The following is a 22,847-nucleotide window of genomic DNA, read 5'->3' on the forward strand; positions in this document are numbered from 1 at the left end:
TTAGATTTTGGGTACAACATAATCTGTTGTTTACTCTTCATGCAGCAACAGGAGAAGTGTGAGATGCAATTTGTGCTTAAAGAATACAAATTGTATTGAAAAGTTTTGTCAGGTCAATAAGCTCTAAAATTTCACAATTATTTTAGATGAATTGTTAAACCTATTATGTATTCCAAACACCATGTCACAATGCAAAACTAAAACAACTTTCCAAGGAAGGAATGTCTTGATAGCTTCTGACTGAAAGAATTTTCTTAAGATGAATTCTTCATCTATTTATCAATTTCTGCATTATGTTGAATCAATAGTCATACCAACTTTAAGTCTGTTACATGCCATCATAGCCGAATGTCCAAAAAATCCTCCCTTTTGAAGAGTGTGATGCAGTACATAATCTTTGAAGCTGCCATGTGATCAGGAACAATTAAAGTCACTCGTTCCTGTGGACAGGAAGAGAGTTCAAAGGTCATGTTTGTTCAGTGGTGGGTACCTGGACAGGTAGGTGAGCATGGGCAGTACTAAATAATGCATTTTACATTTCAAAACATGACATCACAAATTTTCTTCTGAAGCTCCTCCTCCTGCTTAGTTAAAGAGTACATGTTAAATAAATGCTTAAAGCACCTTTAAAAGTCTCTTTCAGTCAAACATCCCATTGTGTGACAAAGCAAACATGACTGAACCAGAACAATTTCATATTGCATCCACATTAATGACCATCTTGTAATGTTAGCTTTACTGCAGATGTTTTGCTGAGTGGCTAACTGTGGTTTTATTTTGTATTATTTAATTTTGAACTTTAGTTACATTTGTGCATAGTTCATGCACAAATGTGCAAATTGCAACGTTATACAGTATGTACATATTGTGGCACAGACAGTTGTGAATTAGCTGTGAAGACATTACAAGTTATGAAACATCATCCAACATATTCATTAAAAGCTATAATTAGTTCTACTCTATTTAACCTACTATAAAGTTATAAAGTTAGTTGTGTTTTTCACAAACACGTTTTATGCGAGCCACGGTTGCAAGAAATGAGGTACATCCTGGTGAAGGCACCACTGCATCACGAGTCCATTTTAAATCACAAATGTAAATAAACAGCAAAATACAGTAGTTCTACCAACTTTAACTCACAATGCACTCAGATCTAAACTTGACCTCTCTGTCTTAAATTTCTCTTACGAACATTTGTATAATCATAGTCCACTCACTGCATGCTTGGTGTGTTCAAAATCTGTACTTGCTTGCCCCGCATAGAGAGACAGCTGCATGCATACCTGGTTGAAGTAGTGGCACCTCCTCAGCATCTTGTTAAATTACGCAGTTGAGGTGTTATAGATAACTTTACTGGGACCACTTACCTGAAGACATCTTCTGTGCCCTAGTAATTTGTACATTTCAGAAACTCTTGGGCATACTCAAATTGACTAGAACGTAATCAAATTAGCCCTTTTTTGTTTGAAAGAAAGAAGGAAGAAAAAAAGTTAGGGAACTGTACACAAGTTGTTCTTTATATAAAATAGGAACATCTAAAAAAATATTTTTTCTCGTTAGTGAAAGGAGTAATTGTAGTACTGATTGTAAACATCTAGCATCGAAGTTGCTAGATATTTTCTACCCCAGATTTTGAATATCCGATACAAATTAAATGCATCATATCTAACCGAGACCTGCCTCTTCAATTTCGTCACAGACCTTCTAAATAAAAGCTATTTGTGAGATAAAAACAAAAAGCTAAAAGCTAAATTTAGCTCGCAGGCTGGATAAAATGTATGTATTTATATTTAAGTGTCTTTTAATTTAAAATAGAAATTTAGCGATATTGATTAAACATAAACAAGTCGCTTGAGGATTTTATTTTGATAGTAGTACCCGGAAGTTGTATTCTATACGGCAGTGGCTTATGGTAATTTTCACTTTAGCATCTGAAGCAACAACTTCCAGTTGAATCTAATTCAGTAGCCTAACAGATAATGTGAACATCAGGGAATAAAACCAAGATATTTAAAATTTCGAGTTTTAAAAGTGACGTGTTCAAGCTTTCGGTCTCCACAGCCAGAAACAACGAATGTTGGACTGAGGATAACAACAAACTGGAGAGGAGGTGAAGTACACCAAGGTGAGACGATTATGTTGTCATGTCACGTAGTTTTTACATATTGTTTCTCGTTGCCCTTGCACATCAAGACATTCATTATCTTATCGGCAGAGTTTCCGTAAGTTTCGGTGAGTTTGCGGACCACAGGTTCAACGATTTCTGTTGGAAAAACCACAGATTGTCATCAAATATTGTATTGATTGTTCAGTTTGAAAAGGCCATTAGTTTTGTTCTTAATTGTGCATATTGATGCACCCACTTGAAAATTGGGTCCCAGTGTTGAGCAAGTTCTGCACTGCAACACTACTGTACCTTCCTCAGTATTATACAGTGCTTTTGCTTTCTGGCCCCTTCTTGACACCTCAAAGCCTTCTTCACTCCAAATAAGCCTCCCACCTTAACGTGCTTTATGATGGAGAACACTGTTATTTCAGCTGTAATACTCACAGCTGCAGTTTCCTTTCTCTGAAGACGTTCTGATGCATAGTTGAGACTGCAGGTTTGTGTTTGTGGAGAACCACACCCTACAAAAGAGACTTTCATCATTTTCTGTCTCATTTATTTATTTACTTAATTACCAGTTGGATAGTTAGTTTGATAAAATGATTTCAAGTCAGACACCAGTCATAAAAGAGAAACAATGTGGTCCAGGTTTCTTTGCAATAAAAAAACAACTGAAAATTAAAGAATTACAAGATTCTACCTAGCGACATTTGACTACCTACAAGTCAAATGTCGCTGATCTTTATTTGAATTTTAGTGAAATCCTGACTGGGCATTTAAAGTATGTGTTTGTAAATCAAGGACTTATTTATTTTTTGTATAATGAAACAATTGGAGGGAAATCAATTTTTTTAGTAATGAGCCAATAAAATATTAGAGCCAAGGAAATATTGGCAGATTCTGATCCGTTGCTGATTGATTTTGAGATTTCTGTGTAATTATAAGGAAAAGAAGTTTGATAACTGTTTTATGTTATAGCAAAAATATAATAAAAGTGATTTCAATTTTTGCTCTAACAATGCTCTTTCCAATGAACCACTCATACGTATTGTTACGCTACACAATAATCTAAAAACTGTGAATTGTGGTCACTGTAAATTGTAAACAGAACTACTAAAAATGTCTGCTTTTGGATCTGATTGTACAGGTTACATCATGGCTGATGACCCTCAGAGAAACTTTCGTTCTGCGTATTATGAAAAAGTGGGTTTCAGAGGAGTGGAGGAGAAAAAATCACTGGAAATACTTCTCAAGGACAATCCACTGGGTAGGCAACACTTTTAAAACAAAAACATATCAGAAACACACATGCCAGATGGGGGATCTTTGGAACATTACTTCCTTACACGGCCCTGAAAATTATGGAATTGGTTTTGTATTTTCCCAAGTGTGGCTAAGTTAGATGGGTATGAAGAAAATAAAAGTTTTTATTCAATAAAAGATTTTGCAGTTTTACTTTTTTTCCAATTAAACTAAAGGGAGAAAGAAATATGAATTTTACAAAAAATTGGGGTTTTCTAGATATTTCTATCTTTACCTCTGCTTTGCCACTTCACAACAGATTATGCAACTCATAAATATTTTGGTTTTAACTAGATTTGATTTAGATGCTAAACACGTGATTAAAATTCCTTTTTAGATTTTGTGAAATGAATGTTTTGCTGATTCCAAACTGATTTGTAGGATCTGTATTTAATCTACGCTAATCCTGTCTTGTTTCCAAGTGTTAAAGATTTTAAATGGTCTGAGTTTGTCCAAATAACAAAAAACTGAAATAGCCCTTTACAACTTTTTCTGATTTGCGAGCAGATTTAGCAGCATCTTGTATACATATATCTATAATGTCATAAAAACTGATGGAAATATAAAACTACAGAACTGAGTATTGGAACAGTATGAACATTTGGCAAATGGAAAATAAGCTGTAATATACTGTTGGAGTAAATATTCAATTTTATTAGTAGATTTTTTTTGTGTTGATCTAAAATATGTGTGATATATTGTGCTGCATCTTCTTGAGATAGTGTTACTTTTAAAACAATGCTTTGCTGAGGAAAAATTATATTTATTGACAGGTGAATAGCAGTTACAGTTATTATTGAAACGCTGCTTAAATGAATGGGTAAAACTGATGAAAATTTGAAGGTTTTTTTTTTTATTAAGGAGTTTGTGTAGCACAACTGAAAACAATATACAATGCTGATATATGTCGTATTGGTCAGAGATTATTAACTAACCAAAACAACTGAAAAATCTTACTGTCCTGCAGATCTAGAAAAACTGAGCACCTTCAGTCAGAGGTTCCCTCTCCCGTCCATGTATAGGATCCACGTTTGGAAGGTGCTGCTGGGTAAGAAACCACACACCCATGGGAAAAGTATTTAAGAAGGAAGTAGCTGTGAGATGCTTCTGTTATCACACATCTGTGTAGGAAAGGATAAAAGTCAATTTCCAAACTATCTAATGTCGATCGATTCTTCAGCGAAAGTAATTTTCAAGTGTAAACATTTACGACCTCTACTAATACGTCCAGGAATAGATTTTCCAACAAACTTATCTCAAGGTCAGACCATGTAATGTTATGAAAGTTGCAAAAAAACTCAAAGTGGACATGTTTGGCCAGAATGAAGAGCATCGACTGCAAAACATGGTGGTGGAGGAATGATGATCATGATGACTCTGTCATGGAGTTGACAATAGTGTCTTCTGTAGAAACAGGACAGCGATTACAATGGTCCAGTCCAAGTCCAGGTTTCATCCTGATGGATAGTGCTGTGTGGGCTACATTTAGAAAGCTGTGCAGATGTCAGCAAACCTCCATAATGACGTGAGAGACCGATAAAGCTAGTCACAAAACACCGAATATGAGCCATTGCTGCTTAAAATTATTCTACAAGCTGTCAAATCATGGAGTGTTCTTAGTTTTTCTCATAGCTGTAATTTTGATTAATTGCCTTCTTGAAGTATAGTTGTGTAGATGGGTTATAAAGTGGCAATATCTCACCTTCCATCCCAGTCTGTGATTGTCACTATTCCTGCAGGTATCCTCCCTCCACACAGTGACTCTCACTCTTTGGTTGGAGGCTACAGGAAGGAGCAGTACCAGGACATTGTGGAAGCTTTGGAAGTGATGAGATACATCAACTCATCTACACCTTCCACCCACATCTACCTACGGATGTTCCAGCTGGAAAGCCAGGTGCTCCCACGATGCTCCGAGACCTTACCGCCGGTGAGATGTAACATACTGTGGATCAGCGCTGAACTGAAGCTGCATAAACTCTTATCTTCAGGAAATGAGTTCTCGAATCATGGCTCAGTTGTGGTCAAGATTTTACGTAATTAAAGCTGAGATCCGTCATACTTGGAATTTGAAGCTTTTTTTATTAGCCACATACTGAGTTATAGCCAGCTGAAACCAGATATTTCAAAGATGTGTTTGTGAAAGCTATCAAGACATAATTAACTAACTAAATTAAAAAGCATTGGTGCCTGTAATTGCAGAAGCAAACCCCACATACTTGGATTTGTCATGGGAGTGAGGTTTGATATCCCCCAGCTTGTCACTCCTGATTTTATAGCAGCAAACCAAAATGTGTTTGAAACAGCAAACCTCTTGCCCCACTCTTCCAAAGCATCAAGCTAGAACTGCTGAAGGATGAAGGCAACACTTTAAACATGTTTGCATGACATTATGGAGAAATAAAAAAAATTTAAAAATCTGCAAATATATCAGGAAGAGAACAGTGAACGTCCACAAGGCGGATTCATTCTTTGGTGCAAAGCTAAGAAGCCTTATGATGCAAAGTTCTTCTGTTTTAACATGTAGCCACAAGAATAAACATTTGACAATGTTGCCCCATAATAGTGTTTAGAATGAAGACAGAGTGTGTGTCTCAGAGGTAAAATGTACATATCAATGCTGCAACAAAAGCAAACAGGCCTTGCGAAGAAGCTGGATGAAGCTAGTGAGAGATCATCCAGTAAACCGAGTTCTGTTCCTACATAGGCTGAAAAACTACAGAATGAGAAAGAAAAAAAACACTCCAAAACTAACATAAAATACCAGATTAGTTTGCAAAAATATTCAGGAGCAAAATGAAAATGTTTGGTTGAGTGGTCTGATGTCGATAAGTTGCACTGTTGTATTTGGAGGGGACGAAATAGACATGGTTACATACCTGATAACAGCCACCCTCCATTGTGAGGATGTTTTACTCCGGGAATGACTGGTGCATTTTACAAAATAGATGGCATTATGAGGTGAAAACATGTAAATTATGTGAAGGTGAAGCTTAGCTACAAATAGGTTTTGCAAACGGAGCCTAAGAATATCACCAAATCTATTAGAATGATAGAAATAATCTTGATCATACTAAAGGATGTAAAATAGGAAAAATTTAGTCTGACATAATAGTAAATTCACACTGCAATGCTGGAGACTCCAGCACCTACCAAGGTTTGTTTTGTTAAATATTGCTGTGTTTCATATCCAGAATGATGAGAATGAAGACTTCCTGGCCATCAGCAGAGCCATGGAGGAGATTGTTGATGATTCCATCGACTGCTATTGGCTGATCAAGTGTTTTATAAATCAGTTCCACATTAAGTTCGGAGACTCGCTTCCTCACCTCGTAAGTGTTACTTGTGGCTCCGAGAAAAAAACATAACATGTTTTTAAGCTGAATTTAAATTTTGAATGTGTTTTTAAGACATGACATAAGTCATTTTACCGTTGTCAGTTTTCTTCTTATTTTGGCGGTTCGCTTTGTTGTAGCCAAAGAGTCTGGAGCATTATCTGAGTCAGGAGGAACCTCGGCTGCTGAACCACCTTAGGAGCATCGGGGCGCTGCCTCAGCTGCCGTACAGCCTGTGGTTCAAGCGCTGCTTCGCCGGCTGCCTGCCTGAATCCAGCCTGCAGAGGTCAGTTTGCAGCCATCACCCCAATCCTACCAAACCGGGACTGTGTAACAATGTATTCACAGGTTTTTGACAAAATGTTCATAGTGGTCTTGACACAAACTAAGAAACAGGAAACGTAGTTTGGGATTAATTTATAATTACAATATTTTTTTTTATATATAAATTCAAGTAAAACACTTGTTTTACATAAATTGAATATTGAATTATTGATTAATTCAATAATCACAAATTATTGAATTCATAATTATTAAAATTTGAATATTTATTTCATAATTATTAAAATTTGAATAATTATTTAATTCATAATTATTAAAATTGTAAATTTTAATCATTTATCATTTGTTTTGTTTTTTTAATTATTAGAAAAGGTTTCTTTTTTGCTTACTGGATCACTTGAAGATACCCAGAATAATTCCCTGTGGCTCATATTGTCCTGTAACTATTTCTGAGACCTGTAAGTTTTTTTGTTTTGTTTTGGGGTTTTTTACAGGGTTTGGGACAAAGTGATCAGTGGCTCCTGTAAGATTCTGGTTTTTGTCGCCCTGGAGATACTGCTCAGCTATAAAATCATTTTGATGGGCAACAGCCGGCCAGAGGGCGTGGTTAAGTTCCTATGTAATGTAAGAAAAAAGATATATATATATACATATTTTATGAATTTTTCTATATATATAAACTTAACATGCCTCTGATTAAGATCTTAATCTGTCTCTTCCAGATACCTCAGGAAAACACAGACGCTATCGTCACTAAAGCCATCGATTTGTGGCAGAAATACTGCGGCAACCCGAACCACGCCGTGTAGACAAGCAGACTCAGGACTGCAGCAGGAATCCTGCCTCCTACCAGGAGACCACAGCATTCTGTCTGATGGGATCATTTCTGCCGAACTTGACCCCAAACTCATCAGGCACCTCTTTTGATGAATATTCCAGAACATTTTTCTGGATGTCATCCTCCAACTGAGAACACAACAAACTGTAAAGGGTCGGACAATGAAGTCAGGATGGAGACTGAAGAACTACCAATTATGGATGTGGATTTCTTTCTAATTAAAATCACAACACAAACATACATTTTTTTTTAGAAGTTTCTTTTTAGTTTAAGAAATGCCATACATCATTGAATACTCACAATAAATTAATATCAACATGCAGTTTTCCGTTTACAAAAAGAACATTTGAAAATCCTTTCGGTTTATGTACATCCTCTTAGAAGTCTGAGAATATTTTTCCTCCCAAAACAGTTTCAAACATACAAAAGGCAGCAGGAACACTGACTCTTATTCACACACAAAAAACACACACACACAGTTAAATAAACCCTCAGTAACACAGTCAGAAGTACAAATTTGTGGATGCAGTTTGAGCTGTAAGGTGGCAGGTTTCACGTTTTATTTTTAAAAAGGCGGATCCCAGACAGTTCAGTCATTTAGCTGCGTCAATAACTAGTATTCAATTTTAAATAGTCATTTAGCAATTCAAAACTTATTGTAAACACTACTGTAGGCACAGTGACGCTGCAGAATACTGAACTCTAGCGAGTTAAAGAGTCAAATTTCTGGGAGTCGATTTGGTTTTTGATTCTGATTTCAGGACAAGTTGGTTCATGTTTTAGATTAATGTGTTCCCTCCAAACACCAACAAACATGATTATAAAATAAAAAAAAACACTGTTCCCTTCCACAAACTTGGCACAGATTTCCCAACATCAGAAGTGTGGCAAAATTAAATATTTCCTCCTCTTCATCATAAAAATGACAGTTAAAAGCTTTTGAATATCAAGAAGTCATTAAAATTCCCATAGAGGGAAAACAACAGTTCTGAGTTTGTTTCTTTTTCAGCCCCATAACCCTCCAACATCTCAAAGTTTTTGCTCCTACTTCCTGACTCAAACAGGTTGATGCCGATCAGCAATTAGAGGGCAGCAGATACTTTTTCAAGATTAAGGTCTTAAAAAAGCGACAGCAGAAGTGCAGACTACGGCCGATGAAACCTGCAGATGGGAAAGATAAACAAAAATGATTTACTTAAACTAAATTTTCAATCTTTGAATGAAATATCTAATATTTATTTCTGGGTAAAGATCAAGAATTCTAGCTGCACAGCATCCACACTAAAAGGAATATTTATTATCAAATGCAACTCTGCAACATCTAAACCAAGGAAAATGATCAAAAGTGATATAACAGAGCAACTCCAACATGCTACTACCATGAGCGGCGCAATTCTACAGCCATTCCTCTTAAACGCTGTACATTTCCTGCAGCCTCATTTGTGTTGCTGGGTTATGAGCAAACAGTAAAGCAGCGGCGTCTCTGCTGCTCCTCTCTGGCAGCAAAAAGTAATTTCGGTTTCAGAAGTTTCCTGATAGGACCTTCCAGTTCGGAAGGTTATTGGAACGTTCATGCTTGGCTGCCTTTAATTATGATTTAACAATCAGGCACAGAGTCAGCAGCTTGAGGCTGACGAAGTGGAACTCAAAACTTCTGATAATAGTTGCGTGTCGGGTAGAACAGCAGGACTTTCACCGAGGAGTGCAGCGTCATTTAACTGAGTTTTCTTCACAAACCTGGTCAGATGGCGACTCGACTCGTGCACCTCCATCTCTGTGCTTTTAAACTCATTCAGCTCTTTTCTGATGGCAGCCTGAGGACAAACAGAAATCCAGAAATGAATACAGCAGGATAAATCCAGATTTTATTTTAAAAAATTGCTGTGAAATATTTTTCCTCTTAAATATCTGCAGCTTTTTTTTTTTTGTTGCACTTTAAAGGTTCAAATAAAACTAATTGTATCACAGACAAACATAAACTGGGTAGACACAGAAAGAGGTTTATTTCTTGGAAGGATTACAAACCAAGTCTTTGTGTCTCCAGAAATTCACAGTCATTAACAACAAATAGTTAAAAAATGGAGCAGTTTTCCAAGGAACAGCCAAAGTACCAAAATAAATGTGTTTCGGTAATGCAACAATGATTCCAGCGAAGCACATTAGCATGCCTACTTCTCAATGGCTTAAAGAAACCTAAATTAAGTTTATGAGGTGGCCTAGTCAAAGTCTGGAGTCTGGAGCTGCCGGATGACAAATAAATACTTTACAGTAATGTGTGCTTCAGTTCTGATGTGATTTTGTGCTTTAACTGGACCTTATCGGCTGCTGTTAGCCGAGTCCATGGCTTGTCTGCTCTCCTGTCGTAGTCCTGAGCTTCAGCGACTTCCACATAGTCACTGAATCGGATGAGGATCTTGGCCTCCCTCAGCTCCTCCACTGTGGGCCTGTTGCTGAGCTGGATGGTGGAAGAAAAGACGGATGAAGAAACATTTTGCAGCAGAAATGAAGTTCCAAAACTACACACTCATTTCAAGTGAAAGGAAACCACCAAGTTAATAGAAGCAGTTTAGATTCACATTGTGTGTAAACCTCTTCAATCTGATGTTTATTGTGCTGAAGTTGCATGTTTTTAAATGCAATAGGAACTACACTCTCAAGAAAACACTAATTTTGAGTTGTCTCAACCAGCGCTACGTTTCTTTCATCAAATCCTTACATGCTTCAATTTGTAATCTGTCCATTCTGTCTGTGTCCTTTGAAAAGGGAAGAACCAGTATATAAGTATGTTTTTCAACACCCGAGTCCAGGAAGCTCTTATGAAAGACAAGTAATTAAAGCAGTTTTTGTTGATTCCAGACATTTGGGGTTGAATGTGCAAAGTTTGGATGGTCAATCATCTCAAGCAAAGAGCCTAAAATTAAAATAGGTCAACAGATCGGCTTTTATTTTGAGGGGAAATAAGCAGCCGTCTAAATTCTCATTAAATAGTAAAATAACTTAACTGAATAGTGTTTTGGTCTTAATTGGAACAATAGCTATTATAAATACACAAGAGTTGATGGACCTCTGACTGTGTTTGATTGTTAAGGTGTTCTTTAAAATCCTATTGAATTTGTCTAACAGCTAACAATGTTAGCTTCTCAAAAACCAATATTAAAATATTATGTGCAGATATTCTATTTTAAATATCTCCATCTTAAAGCTATTTTTATTATATTTTTAGTATTTTAAGGCTGATTGCTGAACTTTGTACAAAAATGTCCACATCTTAAATATTACGTCACAAAGTATTGAATCGTAAAATTTTGATATTTTTCCACTTTTAACAAGTCGGCCTTTGAAAATCTAAAATCTACTTTAGAAAATCTACAAGGCCCAAAAAAGCATCATAGGTTAAATCAGGTTCATCTAATCAGGTTTGAAGAATACCAATAGAAAATTTTCAGCCTAACTTACCTTTTTGGATAAATGTCTCTTGATTTCCCTTTTCTCTTCCTGCTCCTCCAGATCATTTCGAGCTGAAAGCAATAGAGAACAAACATGTCCAAACACAAGCGATAAATAATAACCCGGCTCTAAAATTTCAAAGCCACTTACGTTTCAGAATGTTTCTCTGTTCCAGCTCCTCTGCTGTTGGCCTCTGACTCAACCGCCTGCAAAGGAAGAAAAAGTCAACACTTTAATTTTCACATGCTGGTATGCAAGATCAGAACCACAAGCTGTTCTGATTTCAGAAGGAATATTATATACCATGGAGGATGAATAAAAAAGAAATGGAAAATAAATTATTAATAAACACTTCTAATATGTTCTTTGATCAAATAGAACATTTCCATCACAGATTAAAATGCTATAATATTGAAGATGACCAAATGCAGAAACATCAGCAGAGATGAAAGAAGCAAGAACAGATGAGTTGCTAGTGAAGTACATACTGTGCCATCACTGAGGCTTTGAAGCATCATGATGTAAGATCAGCCCTATATAAAAAAGACTAATATATATTTATATATATATATATATATATATATATATATATATAAAAAATTCCCTTCTCACCCACGGCGGGTGGTTCTTATCCTCTGAGCTCGGTCCTCTACCAGAGGCCTGGAGCTTGAGGTTCTGCGCAATATCTTGGCTGTGCCAAGGACTGCACATTTCTGGACTGAGATGTCTGATGTTGTTCCTGGGATCTGTTGTAGCCACTGCTCCAGTTTGGGGGTTACTGCCCGAGGGCCCCGATGACCACAGGCACCACTGTGGTCTTCACCTTCCAGGCCCTCTCCAGTTCTTCCCTGAGGCCCTGGTATTTCTCTAGTTTCTCGTGCTCCTTTTTCCTGATGTTGCAATCACTTGGTATTGCTACATCTACCACAACGGCTTTCCTCTGATGTTTATCCACTACGACAATGTCTGGTTGGTTTGCCATTACCATTTTGTCTGTCTGGATCTGGAAGTCCCACAGGATCTTAGCTCTGGCGTTCTCCACCACCTTTGGGGTGTTTCCCACTTTGATCTCGGGGTTTTCCAGTCCATATTCCTGCACAGATGTTTCTGTACACTATGCCTGCCACTTGGTTATGTCGCTCCATGTACGCTTTCCCTGCCAGTATCTTGCACCCTGCTGTGATGTGCTGGACTGTCTCAGGGGCCTCCTTGCACAACCTACACCTTGGGTCTTGTCTGGTGTGGTAGATCTGGGCCTCTATTGCTCTGGTATTTAGGGCCTGTTCCTTGGCTGCCAGGATGAGGCCTCTGTGCTGTCCTTAAGTCCAGCTTTTTCCAGCCATTGGTAGGATTTACTGATATCAGCCACTTGGGTTATTTGCTGGTGGTACATCCCATGTAGGGGTTTGTCCTCCCATGATGGTATCTCTGGCACCTCAACCTCCGTTCCCTGTTGTCTGAGACATTCACTGAGCACATTGTCTGTTGAGGCTTTGTCCCTGATGTATTTATGGATCTTAGTTGTTTCGTCCTGGACAGTGGTTCTCACACTCACTAGTCTCTGCCTCCTTCCTTGCGGCTCGTGTACAGTCTCAGGGTGCTGGATTTGGGATGGAACCTCCATGCATTGTTAGTAGCTTTTCTGGTCTTATATTCTGTGGCTTTTATCTCCTCCTTTGGCCAGCTAATTATTCCAGCAGGGTATCTGATTACTGGCAAGGCATAGCTGTTTATCGCACAGATTTTGTTCTTGCCATTGAGCTGGCTTCTCAGGACTTGCCTTATTCGTTGGAGGTATTTAGCTGTGGCTCCTTTCCTTGTGACCTCATCGAGGTTGCCATTTGCTTGTGGTATACCTAGGTACTTGTACTGTCCCCTATGTCTGCTATTGTTCCTTCTGGGAGTGAGACCCCTCTGTGTGATGACCTTCCCCCTCTTTGTGACCAGCCGACCACATTTCTCTAGTCCGAATGACATCCCAATGTCAGTGCTGTAGATCCTGGTGGTGTGATCAGTGAGTCGATGTCTCGCTCACACTTGGCGTACAGCTTGATGTCATCCATGTAGAGTAGGTGATGATATTGGCCCCATTTTTTGAGTCTGTATCCAGTGCCAGTCTTGTTGATGACTTGGCTGAGGGGTTCAGGCCTATGCAGAACAGTAGCGGGGACAGAGCATCTCCTTGGTATATGCCACATTTGATGGACACTTGTGCAAGTGGTTTGCAGTTGGCTTCAAGGGTGGTTTTCCACAGCCTCATCGAGTTTGCAATGAAGGCTCTCAGAGTCCTGTTGATGTTATACATCTCTAAGCATTCAATGATCCAAGTATGCGGCATTGAGTCATAGGCTTTCTTGTAATCAATCCAAGCCATGCACAGGTTGGTGTGTCGGGTTTTGCAGTCTCGGGCAACTGTGCGGTCTACGAGGAGTTGGTGTTTGGCTCCTCTGCTATTTACACCGATACCCTTCTGTGCCGTGCTCATGTGTTTATCCATGTGTTTGCTTATCTTGGCCGCTATGATGCCTGACATGAGCTTCCAGGTTGTGGAGAGGCAGGTTATTGGTCGGTAGTTGGGTGGGACTGGACCCTTTGATGGATCCTTCTGGATTAGGATTGTCCGCCCTTCAGTTAACCATTCAGGGTGAGTCCCACTTTGTAGCAGCTGGTTCATTTGGGCTGCCATTCGCTCATGGAGAGCAGTGAGTTTCTTTAGCCAGTAGGCATGGATCATGTCAGGCCCTGGTGCTGTCCAGTTTTTCATACCTGAGACTCTTTCTTGAACATCTGTCACAGTGATGGTTACCGGGGCTTGCTCAGGGAGGTTGCTGTGGTCCTCTCGTAGAGAGATCAGCCACTGTGCATTGCTGTTGTGGGACGCCTCCCTTTCCCATATGCCTTTCCAGTATTGTTCCGTCTCCAGCCTTGGTGGGTCTGCTCTGTTGTTATTACCCTGCCATTGAGAGTACACCTTAGCTGGTTGAGTGGAGAAGAGCCGGTTAATCCTTCTGGATTCATTCTCCCTTGTGTATCTCTTTAGGCGGCTGGACAAGGCTTGGAGCCTCTGTTTGGCAGTCTCGAGTGCTTCAGGTATGGGCATCTGCCTGTACTTTCTGGGTACTGGTCTTTTCATTGCACCCTTGTGGAGCTCTGACAGTTGGCTCACTTCCCTCCTTGTTACCTTGATTTTAGCCTCTAACCGTCTTTTCCATGGTGGGTATTGGGTCTCATGGTTGCTCTTATAGCCAAGTATCTCAAGGATCACTGATGCTGAGTTGTAGATCAGCTCATTGGTTTCTGTTATGGTGTTGGTAGGGATCGTTCTCAATGCTGCATTCACATTCTCAATGAGACTTTCAGATGGTACTTCACTCAGCCGTTGTAATTGGCGCCGGGGAGGCCTGGTTGTCATTCGGGTCATGATTCTCTCTCTCAGGTCAGCAGCTGTCTCGTTCAGCTCTGTTTCGCTCATTGGGGCCGTGTATCCCCTCACTGGGTGGGGACTTGTAGTTAAGTCCCCACAGTCCTGACATCCGGGTTCCTCCCTTTTGCCGTAGCATTTGTGTTGTATCTCGTCAATCTCAAGTTGTGATAGCAGTTGCCGTTTGCGGATGTTGGAACACTGAGCTACTAGTTGTTTAGCGCTTAGTGTTGACTGGGGATGTCGAAGTAACCATTCCTTCCCCAGTCTTTGCATGTAACCTCTCTCACTAGGGTTACTTGAGTAGTAGCATTCCAACAGATCCACATTTTCATCTCTCGCCCATTTCCGTCTTGTTCCAGTAGCCCATTTGTCATCAAGGTGCTCTGGTTCCCCAACACCTGACGCAGACCTTGTTTGGCCGGGCGACGTCTGAGCCGGCATGTTATGCAACTTAGTATCTCTCATGGTATGAGGTAGGCAGTAGCTTGAAGGGTCTTGCCTAAGGACCCAGACTGGATTCGAACCCTGCCCTCTCGGGTGATATACTGATGCCTTATGTATTGAGCTATCCAGTCAGCTTGAGCTATCCAGTCAGCTGAAAAGTTATTAGAAAGAATTCAATAATAGTTCCCTCTATAGTCAGGCACCACTGTGGTCTTCACCTTCCAGGCCCTCTCCAGTTCTTCCCTGAGGCCCTGGTATTTCTCTAGTTTCTCGTGCTCCTTTTTCCTGATGTTGCAATCACTTGGTATTGCTACATCTACCACAACGGCTTTCCTCTGATGTTTATCCACTACGACAATGTCTGGTTGGTTTGCCATTACCATTTTGTCTGTCTGGATCTGGAAGTCCCACAGGATCTTAGCTCTGGCGTTCTCCACCACCTTTGGGGGTGTTTCCCACTTTGATCTCGGGGTTTCCAGTCCATATTCTGCACAGATGTTTCTGTACACTATGCCTGCCACTTGGTTATGTCGCTCCATGTACGCTTTCCCTGCCAGTATCTTGCACCCTGCTGTGATGTGCTGGACTGTCTCAGGGGCCTCCTTGCACAACCTACACCTTGGGTCTTGTCTGGTGTGGTAGATCTGGGCCTCTATTGCTCTGGTATTTAGGGCCTGTTCCTTGGCTGCCAGGATGAGGGCCTCTGTGCTGTCCTTAAGTCCAGCTTTTTCCAGCCATTGGTAGGATTTACTGATATCAGCCACTTGGGTTATTTGCTGGTGGTACATCCCATGTAGGGGTTTGTCCTCCCATGATGGTATCTCTGGCACCTCAACCTCCGTTCCCTGTTGTCTGAGACATTCACTGAGCACATTGTCTGTTGAGGCTTTGTCCCTGATGTATTTATGGATCTTAGTTGTTTCGTCCTGGACAGTGGTTCTCACACTCACTAGTCCTCTGCCTCCTTCCTTGCGGCTCGTGTACAGTCTCAGGGTGCTGGATTTGGGATGGAACCCTCCATGCATTGTTAGTAGCTTTCTGGTCTTAATATCTGTGGCTTTTATCTCCTCCTTTGGCCAGCTAATTATTCCAGCAGGTTATCTGATTACTGGCAAGGCATAGCTGTTTATCGCACAGATTTTGTTCTTGCCATTGAGCTGGCTTCTCAGGACTTGCCTTATTCGTTGGAGGTATTTAGCTGTGGCTCCTTTCCTTGTGACCTCATCGAGGTTGCCATTTGCTTGTGGTATACCTAGGTACTTGTAACTGTCCCCTATGTCTGCTATTGTTCCTTCTGGGAGTGAGACCCCTTCTGTGTGGATGACCTTCCCCCTCTTTGTGACCAGCCGACCACATTTCTCTAGTCCGAATGACATCCCAATGTCAGTGCTGTAGATCCTGGTGGTGTGGATCAGTGAGTCGATGTCTCGCTCACACTTGGCGTACAGCTTGATGTCATCCATGTAGAGTAGGTGACTGATATTGGCCCATTTTTGAGTCTGTATCCGTAGCCAGTCTTGTTGATGACTTGGCTGAGGGGTTCAGGCCTATGCAGAACAGTAGCGGGGACAGAGCATCTCCTTGGTATATGCCACATTTGATGGACACTTGTGCAAGTGGTTTGCAGTTGGCTTCAAGGGTGGTTTTCCACAGCCTCATCGAGTTTGCAATGAAGGCTCTCAGAGTCCTGTTGATGTTATACATCTCTAAGCATTCAATGATCCAAGTATGCGGCATTGAGTCATAGGCTTTCTTGTAATCAATCCAAGCCATGCACAGGTTGGTGTGTCGGGTTTTGCAGTCTCGGGCAACTGTGCGGTCTACGAGGAGTTGGTGTTTGGCTCCTCTGCTATTTACACGATACCCTTCTGTGCCGTGCTCATGTGTTTATCCATGTGTTTGCTTATCTTGGCCGCTATGATGCCTGACATGAGCTTCCAGGTTGTGGAGAGGCAGGTTATTGGTCGGTAGTTGGGTGGGACTGGACCCTTTGATGGATCCTTCTGGATTAGGATTGTCCGCCCTTCAGTTAACCATTCAGGGTGAGTCCCACTTTGTAGCAGCTGGTTCATTTGGGCTGCCATTCGCTCATGGAGAGCAGTGAGTTTCTTTAGCCAGTAGGCATGGATCATGTCAGGCCCTGGTGCTGTCCAGTTTTCATACCTGAGACTCTTTCTTGAACATCTGTCACAGTGATGGTTACCGGGGCTTGCTCAGGGAGGTTGCTGTGGTCCTCTCGTAGAGAGATCTGTGCATTGCTGTTGTGGGACGCCTCCCTTTCCCATATGCCTTTCCAGTATTGTTCCGTCTCCAGCCTTGGTGGGTCTGCTCTGTTGTTATTACCCTGCCATTGAGAGTACACCTTAGCTGGTTGAGTGGAGAAGAGCCGGTTAATCCTTCTGGATTCATTCTCCCTTGTGTATCTCTTTAGGCGGCTGGACAAGGCTTGGAGCCTCTGTTTGGCAGTCTCGAGTGCTTCAGGTATGGGCATCTGCCTGTACTTTCTGGGTACTGGTCTTTTCATTGCACCCTTGTGGAGCTCTGACAGTTGGCTCACTTCCCTCCTTGTTACCTTGATTTTAGCCTCTAACCGTCTTTTCCATGGTGGGTATTGGGTCTCATGGTTGCTCTTATAGCCAAGTATCTCAAGGATCACTGATGCTGAGTTGTAGATCAGCTCATTGGTTTCTGTTATGGTGTTGGTAGGGATCGTTCTCAATGCTGCATTCACATTCTCAATGAGACTTTCAGATGGTACTTCACTCAGCCGTTGTAATTGGCGCCGGGGAGGCCTGGTTGTCATTCGGGTCATGATTCTCTCTCTCAGGTCAGCAGCTGTCTCGTTCAGCTCTGTTTCGCTCATTGGGGCCGTGTATCCCCTCACTGGGTGGGGACTTGTAGTTAAGTCCCCACAGTCCTGACATCCGGGTTCCTCCCTTTTGCCGTAGCATTTGTGTTGTATCTCGTCAATCTCAAGTTGTGATAGCAGTTGCCGTTTGCGGATGTTGGAACACTGAGCTACTAGTTGTTTAGCGCTTAGTGTTGACTGGGGATGTCGAAGTAACCATTCCTTCCCCAGTCTTTGCATGTAACCTCTCTCACTAGGGTTACTTGAGTAGTAGCATTCCAACAGATCCACATTTTCATCTCTCGCCCATTTCCGTCTTGTTCCAGTAGCCCATTTGTCATCAAGGTGCTCTGGTTCCCCAACACCTGACGCAGACCTTGTTTGGCCGGGCGACGTCTGAGCCGGCATGTTATGCAACTTAGTATCTCTCATGGTATGAGGTAGGCAGTAGCTTGAAGGGTCTTGCCTAAGGACCCAGACTGGATTCGAACCCTGCCCTCTCGGGTGATATACTGATGCCTTATGTATTGAGCTATCCAGTCAGCTTGAGCTATCCAGTCAGCTGAAAAGTTATTAGAAAGAATTCAATAATAGTTCCCTCTATAGTCAGTATATATATATATATATATATATATATATATATATATATATATATATATATATATATATATATATATATATATATATATATATATATACATATATGTGTATATATATAGATGTCCTACTACATAAAATATAAAAACTTATGGAAAGGATTTGTTTGCAAAAATCTATTTTCCACAAATTAATAAAAAGTGTACAAATAAACTTTTGCCATGCAATATTTTTTGCTAAAAATAGAGAAACTCAGAAAAAAACTATTATTTCAAACATAACATCCCTTAGTGATTCTGTTATTTGTTTGTTTCTTAAGAAGTCTGTAATTGGCATGAATTGGATGAACGTTAGAAGTAAAATGAAAGCACCCAGTTCAGAGTGTCGGATTTTACTTTAAAAAATTAAAACACACATATACTTTTTGTTGAATATAGTGAAAGGAAAAAAAAATAATTTTGGTATTGTCACTTGGAAAGGAAATGGTTGCTGAATCATTATTTTAGCAGTTTACCTATGGGTATACTTATTTTTCCGTTGTTTAGAAAATGTGGAATCATTTAGTGATGTTGCAACCTCCAACTGGACCACCAGATGTCAGTAACAGCAACACACTTTACCCCCGACTCCACTGACTCACCTTTTTTCTCCCAACACGGCACACTGATGTTCACTTTTTATGTTATCAATTTGAATCATCACCTCTGCTTTCCCTTGTCTTTCAGTAAACACTGATTAAACTCTGAGTCGGAGCCTCACCTGGTCAGTTTGGTGGCGGTTTGTTGCCGGTATTCCAGTCGCTCCTGGTCCGACTGCATCGGCAGGATGTTCTTCTCTTGCAGCTCCCTCTTTGACGGACGGTTACTGAGTTTGATGGCCAGAGAGTCTTTCCGTAAAACCTTCATGGCCAGCGTACCTTCAGCAGAAAAAAGTAAGGATGTAATTCCAGAGTGCTGATTCAGAATAGATTTTTTTTTTTTACTCCACTGTAATATTACAGCATGTTCAGTACTGAGATGCAAGATGCTGGATGCTCAGTTTACTTTTCCTATTTAGGCAAACACTGTGAAAGGTTTTCGAACAGCATTCTAAATTTGTCCTTCAGATTTTTTTTCCCCTTTGAGAATTCTTCCTTTGGGTACTTCACAGTAATTTTTTGACTTTTAATAATCTAGTTTATAAAATTAAATGGTGATTATTAACACAGCACACAAACCTCTATTTAGAAGACCAAAAGGGGGAAAAGAAAGCAGCTTACTTGTAAGAAGTGTATCGTCGTCTTCTTCCTCATTATCTTCATCATCTTCTTCCTCTTCTTCATCCTCCTCCTCCTCCTCTTCTTCTTCTTCCTCATCCCTGTACATTCCAGGCAGCTCTTCATAGTCGGCCTCATTCGGGAGATTTTCTTTATCGTCGTCGCACTCGATCATCATGGCAGGAACAGTGTGCATCATGGAACTGCGGGAAAGTGAGCGGGTCAGAAGTCGGAGGTCAGTCAAGTAAATCAATACTTAAGTAGTAATGTGACAGCAGCTCAGTCGGAGACTACAGACAATGTTCAGACTATGAAGTATTTTCTGAGTTAAACAGAAAATGCAGCAGAAAGTTTCACCTTGTTTCAGTTGGAGCAAAAGTTACAACAGAGTTTTGAATTGAAAAGAACAAAAAAAATTTGGATACAAGTACAAGAAGCTCATGGGTGGATTTAATATTTCTGAGGCAAAGTTTATCAAACTGATAAAGGAAAGTCTGGAAGGAGAAAATTTTCATGCAGTTGAACATGTACAGATTTTTTGTATGGCTGCCACATCCTCACCTCTCAAACCTCTGCATGGTGAGGGCAAGTGTCTTGTTGAGTTCCTCTATGATCCTGCTGGGCGGATGCAGGGCTACCGGCAGCGCTCCATACTGTAGCGAGTGTCCGCCCATCCCAGTGTGGCTGGGTGGGCCGGGGCACTTCTGGAAGGCAAGAGGAGAGGGCTCCATGCTCCCTGCGGGAACGGAGATCAGGAGCTTCTTCGGAGGTAGAGGAGGAGACAGCTTGGCTGACATGCATGGCAACTTCACAGGGGTGGCGTCTGCAAAAGGAGGAGGAAATAGCAGAAAGAGAAACATGGATACTCATTCATGTACAGAGAAGAGCTTACCTGTGATGTGATTGGGGAGTCTGCTGAAAGGTTTGGGTGGAAGAGCAGGCGGCTGTTTGTGTAATGTAATAAGTCTTGAGCGGGGGGATTCTGATCCGTCAGCAGGAAACGCTGCTGAAGCCTTTGCGGGTGGAGTTGGGCTGGAGTTCTGGGCCTGGTTTGGTTGACATGTACCCTCACTTTGCATTTGAAACTCCAAACATCCAGCTGTGAAATAACAACAGCAAGCAGTCAGAGGGCGCTACATTTGGCAAAAACAAACAGATAACAATGGTTGACGTTTTGCTTCCTACCTACAGCGGCTGTCGCTCCTTCCATCAGCTCTGGACCTTCAGGTTCAGATGGGATAGAGCTGAGCGCTGGGGAGCGACCGTTCTCCATCTTCACCTCCTCCCTGAGAACTGGAGAGGACGTCCCATCTACAGAGGAAAAGACGGAAAATAGTAACCAAAGATTTACTTTGGTTACTATATGTTTTCATCTCTCAATACACAATTGCTATATTGTGTATTGGGAGATACACAAATTTAAGTCCTCTCTGCTAGTTCACCATATATTACATTTCCATCACTTTACCTGATGAAGTTTATTCAAATTTAAAATTTTAACGGAAAAGTTATTAGAAAGAATTCAATAATAGTTCCCTCTATAGGCAACTCTTTTTTCTGCTAGTTTTGACATTTTTAATGCAACAAAGACTTACGGCCTGTCACAAAGAACAAAACATGTGATTAACATGAGATTAAAAAGACAGCATAAATCAAATAAGAAAGACAAACACAAATATATAATTGTATTAAAAACAAATCTAAGGGAAAAGAATATTTCCAATTGAGTGAATTCAGCTGCTCAATGAGTCCAGACTCTCAAATCTCAAATCTAAGAACACAGGAAACTCGTTCCACTGAGGTACAACAGCGTGTCGACAGTTATCCCCTCCAGATTTATTTCTGTTCACACACACAGAAAAACTAAGGCGCTGTTTGGAAAACCTAAATGACTTTGTATGTCTGCTTGGTCCATCAACTTGCTGAGGAGCTTCCAGATGTTTCTAAACATTAATATCATTGACATAAACATTCATCAAGTGGTCATCAGCTAGAATGACCACTTCTACAAATTTGGCCTTCTGCTGATCTGGAAAACTTGTGTGGTTTGAAACAATTATCATCTCATACTAACAGTCAAGCAGGGTGGTGGAGGGTTAATGATGTGGGCTTGTTTTTCAGAGGCCAATCAACCACAAACGTCTGGTGGAGCCAAAGGATTTCTAGAGTCAAATATGAGGCTAACAGTCCAGTAGCTGAAGCTTTAGTGGAAAAAGTTTTGACAATAAGCTTATTATTATGCAAAATAATACCATAAGTGCTTTTATGTTTATTTAATTTGTTTTAGTAGTTAAGAACTAACATGTTGTTATCGCCTGATACATAACAACTCAATTCATTGTAGTTTGTTAAATGTTTTGTTGTTTTTTATTGCCCTTTTCTATCTAATGTTCAAAGTAATGTTAGAAAAAGCAACATTGTCTTTTATTAAATTACTGCATCATATAAACCATTTAAAAAAGCAGAGAACAGTGTCATGTCTAAAACACCTACAAAAACTTTCACATTCTTACCTTTCTCATAAACCTCCTTCAGGAGTCCTTTCTTGATGAGCTCCTCTCTGCTTTGGCGAGTAGACATTTTCCTCTCCAACACTGAGGAATCAAAACAAACCATCATGAGAAAAAAACAATCAAACTACAGAGCTAGTAAATACTTTCCAGGCCTCTTTTTCAGAAACCGGGAAACCCACCCCACTCTGCCACTCCTGAGGTATGGTTTCTGCTAAAGATGCACCGTATCAGGCAAATCTTGTGATTGCCATAATATTTATAAATATTGTAGTGAAGTTTTCAATGGCAAAATGTGCCTATTATTTTTTTTTATCTCTTTCTCATGTTTACTTCCATCAGTCTGTGAACTCTTAGCATTTTGGGCAATGCTATTTGTGTCGGGTGTGAACATCTGCTGCTGCGTCTCTGTCCAACTGGCTAAATATTACATTAGCATGAAAAATGCAAGCTGCTAA

The 22,847-nt window shown here is 40.5% G+C and overlaps 2 protein-coding genes across 3 annotated transcripts in view; one reads left to right on the forward strand and one right to left on the reverse strand.

The window, feature by feature from the left end:
- Positions 1–1,918: 1,918 nt before the first annotated feature.
- Positions 1,919–8,104, forward strand: tbc1d7 (TBC1 domain family, member 7). The gene is made up of 8 exons (XM_055056107.1): positions 1,919–2,125; positions 3,255–3,374; positions 4,377–4,457; positions 5,149–5,339; positions 6,604–6,741; positions 6,885–7,030; positions 7,521–7,650; positions 7,749–8,104. Exons 2-8 carry the CDS (start codon positions 3,263–3,265, stop codon positions 7,833–7,835), a joined length of 885 nt encoding a protein of 294 aa, XP_054912082.1. The 5' UTR covers positions 1,919–2,125; positions 3,255–3,262; the 3' UTR covers positions 7,836–8,104.
- A 215-nt stretch (positions 8,105–8,319) lies between these two features.
- Positions 8,320–22,847, reverse strand: part of phactr1 (phosphatase and actin regulator 1) — a 31,679-nt gene continuing 17,151 nt past the window's right edge. For both annotated transcript variants that reach the window (XM_055056100.1, XM_055056095.1), the window contains exons 3-13: positions 22,393–22,473; positions 21,065–21,190; positions 20,772–20,978; positions 20,441–20,702; positions 19,883–20,082; positions 19,384–19,540; positions 11,462–11,517; positions 11,321–11,382; positions 10,179–10,319; positions 9,602–9,678; positions 8,320–9,025 (exon numbers count right to left, since the gene is read on the reverse strand). In XM_055056100.1, the coding sequence (XP_054912075.1) occupies positions 9,010–9,025; positions 9,602–9,678; positions 10,179–10,319; positions 11,321–11,382; positions 11,462–11,517; positions 19,384–19,540; positions 19,883–20,082; positions 20,441–20,702; positions 20,772–20,978; positions 21,065–21,190; positions 22,393–22,473 (1,385 nt within the window). In that variant the 3' untranslated portion in view covers positions 8,320–9,009. The remainder of the gene's footprint in view (positions 9,026–9,601; positions 9,679–10,178; positions 10,320–11,320; positions 11,383–11,461; positions 11,518–19,383; positions 19,541–19,882; positions 20,083–20,440; positions 20,703–20,771; positions 20,979–21,064; positions 21,191–22,392; positions 22,474–22,847) is intronic.

The sequence above is a fragment of the Poeciliopsis prolifica genome, unplaced genomic scaffold (genome assembly GCF_027474105.1).
Source record: "Poeciliopsis prolifica strain line A6 unplaced genomic scaffold, Auburn_PproV2 SCAFFOLD002, whole genome shotgun sequence".
NCBI lineage: Eukaryota > Metazoa > Chordata > Actinopteri > Cyprinodontiformes > Poeciliidae > Poeciliopsis > Poeciliopsis prolifica.